Genomic DNA, 12,997 nt, shown 5'->3' on the forward strand with positions numbered 1-12,997 from the left:
ATTTCTTTAATCAGGGCATTAACAACCTGATTGTAAGATGGAAAAGCATGATCGATAAGAATGGAGACTATTTTTTTAAATAAATGTTTTGTTTTAATATAAATGTTATTCAGGTATTTTCATCTACTGTGATGTTTGAATTATTGATTTTTCTGTTTGTTCAGGAAGTAATGTGGTCTTGATGAGCTGAAACGCTTTCTGTAATTTTGTTTGTCTTTATTTGTTAACAAAAAATTAGTAAATGAGAGCCCATTCTCCAAGACTGTTGCTGCTAATTCTGACTTAACTTGAAATGTTAAACACAAATATATATTGAATGTCTGTTTCTGTGTTACCCCACATAATTAACACTACTTATTCATTATGTGTTTAAAAGTAAGCCAAACCTTTATATCACAAGTATAATTACTTTTTAAGCTTTTAAGATTTTGGTTTTTCTGTTGATATATTCTTAAATATTTTGTATTCTTAAATGAGTGTTAATCTTTGTTTAATAACTTTGTACACATTTCTGTATTTTTTTAGATGCATGCTTATACACCTATAGAAATGTATTTTGCTTATATCTGAGATCCTTTATACATAGTCAGGGAGAAGTAAACTATGTAAAGTTCTGTATTTTCAGTGCATGAGAATGACATTTATTTTTATTACTGTGATGTTTGATGTATTTTGTTTTCATTGCATTTGTAAAAAAATGTGCATATGAGTTATGCCTAATATTAGTATTATCTTTCAAAATCTGTCATTAAACTGTAGGTATCAGTTAAAGCATTTCAATATATATTTTTTCCTTTTTCAAGGAGAAGCAATGTATTATCCACGATCAGAATACAAATCTACAAGACATTATCAAGGACAAGTGAAAGCAGTTATCTTTGATTGGGCAGGTATGATTGTTTAAGCAGTCTTGTAATACTGGTATGATACTGCAGAGGTTATAATATTGAAATGAATGGATGAATGATAGTGACATCGTGCTTAATTTGTACTTGCAAATCCAGCAGAAAAAAATGGGGTTGTTCATTTAAACAAAATTTCTGTTGCTCTGTTTATTGCCATTTTTGATGTTCGGAAGTTCTACTTTTTTTTTTTTTACAATTTACTTAAACATATTTGATTAAAATTAAACATGATTTAACAATGTAAGCTTTTTGAAGTAAAGTTAAATATTATCTTTTAACTTGACTAAAATGTTACAGTTTAAATTGTGAGAAAACAGTGAAATTGCTTTGTACTCATACTTAATTGCTTAGCAAATAATACTTTGCACAAAGTATTTAATAAAAGTTGCTCTGTCTTTCATTCTGGATGACGAATTTTAACAACATATTTTAGTAATTTCCAGTGGATGAATTCAGTGCATAAACTTACCTGTTCTTGGTGCACCTGTTTAGAGTGACTTACATGCACTCACTGATTCCAGCATGCAAAATAATTCCTTTCCAGTTACATTGAGGATAGCTTTCTTTTGGTAATTCAGATAAACCAATTTAACTAAAATTCAGCATACATTTTTGTATATTAACCAAACCTATTTGTTATTAATGGATTGAAAGAATAAATTTCAAAACAGTACTACCTCCTCTCAGTCAAAGCTATCTTGACCTTGATTTGCCCTCTAAGCATTGCTAAAATTTTCAAAATCCCACTGCTTTTATACCCCTTCACTTTTGCACCATCGCAGTAACATGCTGATCATGTGACTCCTCCACTGATCATACTGTACCACATATACTAGTGCAGCACAACTTTCACTTTCTTGATTGGCATTCTAGTGTATACATGTGTGTTTTAACATGTTCCCCACGTGACTACAATATTTTAATAGTACTTGATTACAAATTTTTATCAATTTCAACTTCAAGTTTTGACTTCTTGAGTTATTTTATTTCCATTGTTTCTACTCGTTTATTTTCACAATGTTTCTGTTTTTGAATTCTACTTTTATCATATGAATTTCAGACTTAATATGGTAGAAGATGAAATTCTTGCCATATGTAGAACACTAGTCTCCAGGTCTCAGGGTCGATGGTGTCTGTTGGGGAAGCACAGGTTTTAGTTTCCAGGGAGTTTGTGTATTATGTTTGGCCGATAATTTTTTCTTTCACATTACGATTTTTGTGAAGAGGTATATAACTACTGTGTGGAAATTGTCTTTGTACAGCACTTTTCACCTGTTACTGCGCTTCCATGTAATCTGCTGGGTTAGGTATTACTGTTTCCCAGGAGATCTGTGTTAAGTTTTTCAGTGTGCATTTCTCACTCCCCATAGGTATACCCATGTTCAGTGACTTTACATGAGCTTGTGTGGATGGACCTAATTTCCACACTCAATAATTTAGGTCATTCATATCTTCTATGCTTAGTGTAGGGTAATTAAGATTTTTATGCTTCTTTTACCATCTAGATTATTTTAGTTTAAACTTGCATTTGTAGTTTGATCATTCCTTTGTTTTTGTTTGCATTTTTACTTCTTTTCACTGTTTATGTTATTTTGTTTGTAAGTTCCTTTTTCTTTACTACTAGTCACATGTAATTAGGGATTAGTTTTTAGTTAAACTTTGTTAGTGTTCACTGGTTGCTTTTTATTCTCACGGTCTTTAGGATCAGTTTTATTTTTAGCATATGAATTGAGAAGTCTTGGAGTGAGAGAAGAAGAGAAGATGAATGAAAAAAATAAAGAATTGAAATTTTTATGCTGTAATTGTTTGATTTGGACATTCAGATTATTTATTTCATATCTTAAGATATTCTGTGACTTCTGATTAATAAACAAAAAATATTTTCAAAGGTCTTATCATGATGTGCATATATATAAAATTATATTTTTTAATGAACTTTCAGGAACTGTTGTGGATTGTGGTGTTTTAGCTCCTGCACTTACTTTCTGTGAGCTTTTCAAGAATGAAGGTGTTTGTATCACAGAGGAGGAGGCCAGAGGACCAATGGGAGCTCACAAGCGTGTAAGTAACAAAGATTTTATTATGTGTATTACATCTATTGGAAGTAAGTGATTTTATATGTTATTACTCTCACCCCTGGAGGAGTGGGCAAGGGTATTGTATTTGGTTCCATGAGTGTGTGTGTATGTCTGTCTCTGTTTTCCTGTTGGCACTTCTTGCATGCACATGTTCTTTTCTTAATATGTATCATGAGGATTCTCATTTTTGTGTTTTACTCTTTGGACACCATTTTTTGTTTTTCCATACTGAATTTGATTCTTTTTAACACATTGCGGACAGGTTACGAGTTTACTTGTGTTTTGTGCAGAGCGTCTTTGTGTGCCATTTATTAAAATATTGAGTTTGAAAGGAGTCGGACGCGTTTTATTTTGTTCATAAATCAACCATATGTTTTATTATTTATTTTAAACTTACAGAGTATGTACATGAAAACACCTAGTCGATGTTTAAAGTGTGGTATCTTGTAAAACATTTTCCTATATGGAGTGGAACCACACAAAACTTGTACATGTATTGCGTTTCACTTCTTTTCCCATGGGCAGTACAAACTCTGCAGGCTCTGGTAGGAAATTTCTTTTTTCCTGTAGAGCAAATGAACACAGGAATATGCTGCTTCATGTCACCAGACAGTCTTCATTGGGATCCTTATGTGGGGCTCTCCTTGTATCTTCAGATGATGGACTGGGTTCATTTATTTTTTCTGTTGATTCAGGGCTTTGTAGATTATATATGAATTGAAAAGGCCACAATTTATTAGATAAAGTACTACTTTTTTTGTCCATTTCACTGTTTTCTGAGAATGATGAAGTATGAGAGGCACTGATTTGCATAATCAACACCTTTCATGTGGATATTGTATTAGAGAACACACACGGGTTTTTTATTTCTTCTCCAGTTCACGACAGCAATACTTTCGGGTTTGGATGGAGTTACAATGACCCCTGGATTTCCTTGAAACATTTCCAAGTTCGATGAAATATCTATTTCTGACCAATTATCATTATCACAACGGGAAAAGAAATCACTAACAGGAACATTTGTAGAATCATTATCATTTTCTGATTAAAAATCAGTTGAGAGCACAACAACTTTATGTATCTTTGTAGGTCTAACAACATCACTGTAGTTAGTCACTGTCAGGATGATCCATAAACACATCCACATCAGAATCTTCACTTGGAAGATCTGACAAATTATCATCAAATAGTTCAGTAATTATCTCATCTTCACTCAACACATTGTTTTCAATGAGAAGCCATTTATAAGAATATGGATACTGTAAGCAGAAATCAGAAAAGTAATGACCATTCAGAACGAAATAAAATGCATCTGACAGCTTTTTAACACAACGTTTTAATAAATGGCACACAAAGACACACTGCACGAAACACGAGTAATTTCGTGACTCATACGCAATGTGTTAAGAAAAAGTGGGTCCCTGCTTCAGACATCAGTAGTGTCCTTGGGAAGTTTGCACCTGGAGCATCTACACTGTCATGACAAAAGTTAATGGAACCCCATTTTTTGCATGCCTAACCTTAAGGTAGAGGTTGGAAGTTCTACTCTTCTCCAATTCTCCATTGTATCTTGATCTAAATTTTCAATTGATTTATTCTCAAGGCCATTGCTTAAGATATGAGTTGACGTGTCTCCTTGACACCCTCCCACTTGGGATTCCTTATTACAATTGGATCTCAGCCATAGTTATTTAGATGGAGCACAAATTTCCATTTCAAGATATTTATTGTGGATTACAGGGTTGAGTATGATATATTAAAAGTCACATGAAAACTACAACTTAAATAAATTCACAATGAAAATGCATGTATCAGAACTACACTTTGACATTGTTAGTCATTTTATAGTTAATGTGAGTCTACCAAAAATTTGATTGTTTTTGAAAAGTGTATATAATAGTCATTCAGAAGCAAAATATTCATTTACTGATATTATAAAAGATGTTTTCAGATTAGGGATTTAGAATATTTTAGATGGAGATATATCCCTTGTACTTAATGACACTGAAAAATAAAGGGATTTGGATCAACTTGGAGCACCAAGACCATCCAGAAAGAGACCTGCAATGTCTTACTTTAAGCATGGTAAACAATGTGCAGTATTTTCAAACAGATGAGAATCCACAGCATAAAAGCCAGTGCCCAAAGCTATATGTGTTCAAGGCAACAGTATGCAATGTAGGTAGTCAAGTAGGATCTCTGTCTGGAAATGAGCCAACATGGTATGGATTCACCAATATAAGCCTTCCAGTTATACCTCTTCAACTGTTGTGTACCTCAAACAGCTGAAGAATGAAATAGATGTTCAAATTATTCCATACAAAGACATCTAACTCAAGTCATCGGATGTAGTGGCTATTGATTTCTGTGCAATCATACTGTTGAAAGGGTGCTGGGAAACAGTTTTCCTTGTATATTACATAGACTAGGAAAAGCATATAGGGAGAAGTAGCATGTTTTGGACATGGCAGCCTTATAATAGAGCTTTTTGCAATAGAAACTATGCTGCGAGGTTACTGTCAAGATATGTGTTATCAGATAGAGCAGTACTGGACATGGCAACATGGACACTAATGACATTGGGAGGCTCCAAATTCATTGTAATATAATGTACTTGACCCTCTGTATACCTTTTTATGTGAATGTATGTGTGAATTTGGTTCTCCTCACAAATTTGAGGGGTTTGAGTGATTGATATTAAGGGTGTCCTTTCTTGTTGGCTCTGTTGACTACCAGGAGTTTTGTTTTTGTATAGCCAACAGTGAGTCTTCCATATCTATGAAGTTATTGGCTTACTAGTGTCAGGTCAGCAGTGATGCCCTAGCTATCTGGATCTAGGAGTACCAGATCCTTGCCATCCTATTTTGTATGTACTACACAACAATGTATTTTTCAGGAGTGAAAAATGCTTCTGCTTCTTCTTGTTCCATCTCTTCTTTCAATGAGGGGATTCTAGCTCAAGGCTCTAGTGGAAGTGTAATATCATATCTGAAATTAACATTTTAGGATTAAAAATGAAATTCAAGGGTATACTTATCTCTACTACAAGTGATTCTTCCCAACTTCCCATACTGGTGGGTATAAAAAATGTGTCTGTATATGATATGTTACAATTAAGGGTTGGTGGAGAAAGTAACACTTAACCCTCTTGCTATGGGCATGATTATGTGCACATATCATAAGCATGTCACGAGGTTTTACTGAGTTACATTCAAAATTGAATTAGAGTATTTTATCATCATGACATACAAATAAACATGACATCACAATGCTGCTAATAATCCAAATTTTAATACTATATATGTTTTAAGTTCCTAGTTTTATAAAGCAATTATTAAACAAAACTCTCAATTTCTCTTAATATGATAATTGTGACATTTGCTCTATAGGTAATCTCCTCTTCTCTAATTTATTTATCACCCCTCCAAGAAATACAAATTTTAAAATAAATTACTTATTATAATGTTGTCATCACTCCTGCAAAGCATATTTTTACAACCTTCAATATTATTTGGTTACAGAGCCATAAATTAGAAAATCAGACCCATCTTGCCACTCCCACCTGTCACATCCTCTCTTTCAGAAATTGCCAATAGTTCTCTCTGACGTTTAATGCTGTATTATTTATAAACAATAGAAAGCCAAAGTTTTAATCTATTAAATTATCTACTATATTACTTGTTGCCTTTACAGAGAATTGTCTACTTCACTTCCAGTTCAAATTTTATTCTCATGGGAAGCACATTGAGGAGCTTAGCTGAATTATTAACAGCTCTTCTCACATAGTTAGAAAGCCAGAAAAATTGTGATAGTTGTATTGTGTTTTTGTATGTTATTATTCTGTGTTCTTTGGTGCATTATTTAATTAAATAAAAAATTATTTAGTGGAATTGTACCATTAGTATAAAAAAGTAGGCTTAAGTTTAAACAGTAGTTGACAGGAATAAAAGAAGACCCAGATAAGTACTATATTTCTTGTTTTTCATGGGTATTTCTTATTTATTATTATAAAAGTAACTAAAATGTAAAAATTAGAAACTTTTTAGGTTAGATGAGGTTAGATTAGGTAAATAATAATAATATTTTTTCACGAGGTACGCTTGTGAGCAACTTTTGAGTAGCCTGTGCATTATGTAATTAGTAAGGGTAACATGAGCTACATGTTCACCAAGAGATTTATATGGTGGGAATATTAGTTAGACATGGTTTAAAGGGCAATAAAACAATAAAATTTATGTATAAGCAGATGCATACTGTTATGAGATTTAAGTTATTTAACATTAACAAATATAATTTCATGTTGCAATTTGAAGTCATTTTGAAAGAAAAGGGTAATTTAGATTTATTTTGAATTTTTTTTATGGTGGTTTTGAGGTCAATCAAATTGAGTTAGAGAAAATTACAGATAAGATATAACGTTTTTGAACAAAATATATTTTATATTTATTTAGGAGGTTTTAAAGATTACACAAATGAAATTTGAAAATTTTCAGATGAATAAAAGTATTTTTAATCTTAACATGAAAATGTACTTGGGCTAGCTAACAAAATGACCTGATATATTTATGGATCAATCTTTAGTACAAATACTTAATTAGAATATCTGATTTTTTCATAGCTTAAAGTTATAATACAAGTAAGTATTTCTTTGAATTTAATTTTAGTTTTTAATCTTGGTTCATGAAGGTTGAAGATTATTGTACTTCTGAAACAATCTACTTACCTTTCTGCACACAGTAGCTATTTCTCACATGCCTGCTGTTGAGATTTTGTTCACACCACTAGCCTTAAACTATCTCCAACCTAAATCATGTGCTTTGATGTGAACTTTGCTAATACATGATGTAATAATCATGCAGCAATAGCCTTCCACAAATAGGAGGGTGACACATCCTTCTTGTGTAATAGATCTCCATAAGTATTTGCACTTGAAATTAACTTCATTTTTAAACTCAGAGTTGCAATTAACAAATGTGTTTAATTTTGCTCATCAATATTGAAAGATTTTATGTAACTTTTCTGATTGATTTGATTTAGTAATCTTAATTATTGTAGTCACTGTCTTTCTGACTATTTCTTTTTTTCAGTGCATGCCTATCCATCATTTTCCACTTTTGTGAGATTTATAATTCTATCTCTTGCTTTTGTTTATTTATGAACAATGGTAAACTACAAGTTGTGTTAGGGTTACCTTTCACATTGTTTTTCAACCCTGTTAGTTCACATTTCTGTGGCTTCATTCTCTTGAAGTTCTAGCTCTGTTCATGAAGCTGAAGTTTCATCTTGAATGAGTCTAATTAATGTCCTCTACTATGGTTGTTTGAAGAACTCAAGAAATTTTAAACTGTAATGTCTTGAAACTTGTCACAACTTCTACCATGTTTATGGCTACTAGAGTTTCTTATTCTGTGGAAGATGTTGTTGCCAATTTTTATCATTTATGGATTTCGCCTTTCTTCCCACTTCCTCCTGTGTGTTCTCCATTCCTGAACCCGACCACAAGGTTGACATTTTCTCCAGCTCTTTACATTGCGTAGTTTTGCTTTGGCCTCATTGTTTGCTGGTGAGGAACACATCATTTCTCTCTTTCATTTTACTGTTTCTGTTGGTTTTGTACTATGATTTCCCTTTCTATTGCTTTCTTTGTTTCTTCACAATCTTTATTTCATGCTTTCATGCTGTAGTTTTATTCTTTTCACCTTCACCTGACTTTATTATCTGTGCTGAGATCTTCTTCTCTCTGCATTGTTCCCAGCATTCTCTATCTTATCCTTTACATTTCATTGATTCCCTTAATATGGCTTATGGTTGCTCCACTTCTGCCTTTTTGAATCTTCAGTTCCTGAAATCCCTCCTGCCTGCTTGGCCATTGACCCTCTGTCTCCAGTATCTTCTACCAGAGATCACTTCTCTCATTTTTGACTTCTCCTTGCTCTCTTCCTTAACAGTTTTCTTCTTATCTCCTAAATGAGATTCTTCACTGGAATCCAGATAGTTTTTCTTGGGTATTTCTAGTTTATCCTTCACACTTAGGACAGTGTCTTGTCATTGGCTTTCTTCATATGATTTCTGTGTTGTTGAGATCCATTCAGTTGTTATACTCTTTTCTCTGTCTTTAAACTTTCTCAATCCTCCCTATTTGCTTGTGTCTCACTCTACTCATTAACCAAGTGGTCTATGAGGTGTTCCTTTCATCTTGGAGTCTTGGGCAACAGCTACTTATCATCAATTTTTTCTAACTTCTTTACTCTCCCATCTTGCTTGTTCTTATGCATACCTTTGTGTTCTTTGGCCCATGTACCCTCATCCTCTCTCACATTTCATCTTCTCACCTCTCTACCTCCCCTCATCATCCCCTCTCCTGGAGAGTTAACCTTTGTCCGTTCCACCAGTGAATACCTCTCTTTGTATCTAGTTTGCTTGGGTCATATGGTGGCACTTTTTCTTTTCTCTTCTCACCTGTGGACTTGCTTCATGGGTGACCCTTGGGTTCTTACCTAATGCCTTTCTCTCCTCTTTTCTTCCCATTATATTTCCTCCACCTTCTTGTTGAGATGATGTCAGAACCCTTGCTTTTGAATGCCTTAGAGAGAGTCACTTGCCCCTCTCCATGTTACAGTTCCCATCCATTCATTGACTACTGGGGAGGAACATCCCCTCATTCTTCTTTTTCTCTGAACCACTTCTGATGATTTCCCAGTTTCAGATGAAGGGATTTCTTTCTTTTAATATGTTGCTTTCTCCTGATCTTTGGATGAACGCAATTCATGTCTCGGATGCTTTACTTTCTCATTCCAATAGCCCTGTCAGCATGCCATTTCCTTCAGTTTGTCCATCACGATATGGTATATCAGTTTTAAGTTCTACCCTTTGGCATAGACTTTTCTCATTATGTCTTCAGCTAAATCCTGAGAGCTTGTCACATTTACAGTCTTGGCTTTCGTTTCCATTCTTTTCTGGATATTTGGTTATTTTTCATTTCTGCATGATAGACCTCTTTTACATTCACATCTCTTTTCCTCTGAGAGGCTATTGAACTATCTCTGAGTCCTTTTCTCTTTGTACTTTGTTTAGGCTCATCCTTCTCCACTGGTCACTTCAGCTCTTTTGGTCCCTAGTCCCTTAACCAGCTGTTCTGGTTGTGAACACACTCAGTTTGTATTGGACTCTCCCCATGTGTCTTGGCAATGTTTCATGGCACTTCTTGTCAGGTTCTGTTGATAGAACTTTATTGGCTAGCTCAGTCTTGGTCATCTGTTCTCTATCAGTTGGCTTTTTAGGCATGTCTTATTTTTCCATCATTAAGGATCTTATTCTGACCTTATACATGACTCTTTTATTTTACAGTGTCTTTGTGCATAAGATGGTCCATTCCTTACTTGAAGGACAATTTCTTTTGTACTACTCATTTAATCATTTTGCTCCATATGGTCCCTGACACAAATGACATTTATATCATCACTGGTCCATCAGACACTCTGTACCTCTGGGTCATCCTTCTTTTGCCCATCATTCATATTTCTTTACCAGACTATTTGACCAGAGATTGTTGGTCTACACCATGGTGGGATATTGTATACTTTGTTAGCCACCTTTTGACTTTTTTCCCATTCTTCTACTTTGTTCTGGCCCTTCGTCTTCTGTCTCCTCATCTGGTTCATTTGCCTGATTGGACCTTCTTGTAGTTCTTTACACCCTCACCCAAACCCAGTTTGACCCCTTAGCTATTTCTATTTTTTTGTTACTTTTTCTTGAAGGCTTCTTTCTTACTTCTGGCTTGGGGTCATTGCTATTTTGATATTTATGCTTTATATGCTTCCCATACCCTATTCCACAAATGTTACTCCCTTTTGTTCCTTTACTGCTCTTTCCTTTCCTACACATGGTCAACTTGAGAAGGAGATAGGTTCTTTTCTCCTGTTTCTTTTCCATCATTTTCTGCCCACACTGATTGTTACAACCCACCCACAATGATTATTACAACCATAGTCATCTTTCAGGATGCCTGCTATCACCTGTTCTTGCTTTGTGACTTCTTCTCACCCAAGGTTCTTCCATAAACTAGTTTAACTGGTTAGATTTAGCACTTTTTCTGGATCATTTGTTCTTCTGTAGTGGATGACACTTGCAGACTCTATCTATCACATCACTTCTCTTCAGATTCATCCCTTAACTCACTTTGCTCTTTCAGTGACTATTTAATGAGATCTTACAGACAGGGAGGTTATCAACAATCAACACACTTTTTTTCATCACCTAGTAATTTCATCTCCATCTAGACTTCCTATCCTTCAAGTTGCCATTCTTCAGTCTACCCACCAAAGTTAATAGAGTAAGTACCTCATTTATTACTTTACTCACTTATAATAATAGTCTCATCTCCATTCCAGAACTCACCCAATGCCTTGTGTTGCCTCACAAGATATATTTACTTCATTAAATCTGCTTCGGGTCAGGTTTAACGGATAGTGTTAAGCCAATCTGCCCTGGTTTCTATGTGCCCATTGTTGTGATAGGGTTTTCTGAAAGACCACTGCAGTGGTGTGTGTGTGTATATATATATGTCTGGGGTAGTGCCTACCAACTTCTCTGGCTTGTGCATGTTGCTTTTCAAAATAGGTTCTGTTGTAAATGCATTTTCTCCAGTAAAAGACCTCTGCTATGGTTAGGTCAGATCGTGTCCATACACCTCTCTGATGTTTCCCAAAGGCATATATCCATTTGCTCTTTGAATGGAATATGGGAGACCCTTTCCATTCCCAGTTCCTAGCTGCTGGGGTGATTGACTTGGATAGTTCCCCACCAGTTATTTAATCCTCCGGAGAGTCCCAGTGGGTAGCACAAGACAGTTGGAAGTATGGCAGGGTTATCCTTGTCAGTGTAGTGTAGGTCACCCCATATGATATTGTATGCCTATTTCCTGGTAATTTTAACCAGCTGGATGAGGCAAAGCATTCTCCTTGGGAGGCCAGAAGGAAACTTAGTCCCCATTTCTGTATGTATGGTGAATAAATTGTGCAACAGAACACATACCAAACCATATGGTGTGATTATTGCCCTAGCCAAACTACATCTCACGTCTATACAACTCGTGTGCAAAAAGCTTAGTTGGTAATGTATTGATTCTGTTCATCCATGTGATGCATTGGCTCATTTTTGCCCTTCTTCTTTCATACTTCCATCTGGGCGAAGATGAGGTCTCCCACGAGTATTGCCCCTCTAGTAAGCCCCCACTACTAGGTGTCATGCTCTACAGGCTTCCCCCTTCTAACATCTTCTTTGAAGGAAGTTCATCTAAGTTTTCTCAGTTACACCAGCCCCTTCCCCACATCTTTACACTTTCTCCACTACCAATGCACATTATTTTTGCTTTTTCTGAGAATGAAGTTAATTTTGAGTCCAAATGCTTATGGATATCTATTGAGCATGGAAGATGTGTTACCCTCCTATTGCTGCATGATGATTACATCATGTACTAGCACAGTTCATGTCAAAACACGTGATTTATGTGGGAGTTAGTTCAAGGCAGGTGTAAAAGATATAGCTACTATGTACAGAGAGGTATCTCTTGGAAATACAATTTCAGGTAAGGAATAACTTTCAGTTTTTTCTGGTTGTGGTTCATAAGAAGGATTTAAATACATATTTCTTATTGACTCAATTTGAAATAACATTTTAAACTTTAGCCAATTACCTCTTTCGACACGGGCTCGGTCCCTGGGTCAAAGTCACGTGACCTTCTATACTCGTTTAAAGTTGACATAAATTTAATACTTATAACTCTCTCTATATTGGGTATATCTTCACGAAATTTGGCAGTCTTTCAGTTAATATTATAAGTCTTTCGCATATAAAAAGTCATATTTTTTAGTGAAGTACTTTTAATAAAATAAAATAAAGTTTTGTCCATGAATATATATTGAGTATTTGTTTTGAATAGTCCGTGTGCAAAGTAATTTTCATGTTAACCGACCTCATAACCACCCCAAAAAAAATTGAAATAAACCTAAATTA

The 12,997-nt window shown here is 34.7% G+C and overlaps 1 protein-coding gene across 4 annotated transcripts in view; it reads left to right on the plus strand.

Annotated features, from left to right (window-relative positions):
• LOC106462270 (phosphonoacetaldehyde hydrolase-like) overlaps positions 1 to 12,997 on the plus strand; it is a 57,374-nt gene that overhangs the window by 21,187 nt on the left and 23,190 nt on the right. For all 4 annotated transcript variants that reach the window (XR_002611191.1, XM_013922170.2, XM_022389469.1 and 1 more), the window contains exons 2-3: positions 804 to 890; positions 2,848 to 2,966. Coding sequence is in view for 3 of the 4 variants with exons in the window: in XM_013922170.2 (XP_013777624.2) it covers positions 804 to 890; positions 2,848 to 2,966 (206 nt within the window). In the remaining variant the exon portion in view is untranslated. The remainder of the gene's footprint in view (positions 1 to 803; positions 891 to 2,847; positions 2,967 to 12,997) is intronic.

This window comes from Limulus polyphemus, unplaced genomic scaffold (genome assembly GCF_000517525.1).
Source record: "Limulus polyphemus unplaced genomic scaffold, Limulus_polyphemus-2.1.2 Scaffold1129, whole genome shotgun sequence".
Classification (NCBI taxonomy): Eukaryota; Metazoa; Arthropoda; class Merostomata; order Xiphosura; family Limulidae; genus Limulus; species Limulus polyphemus.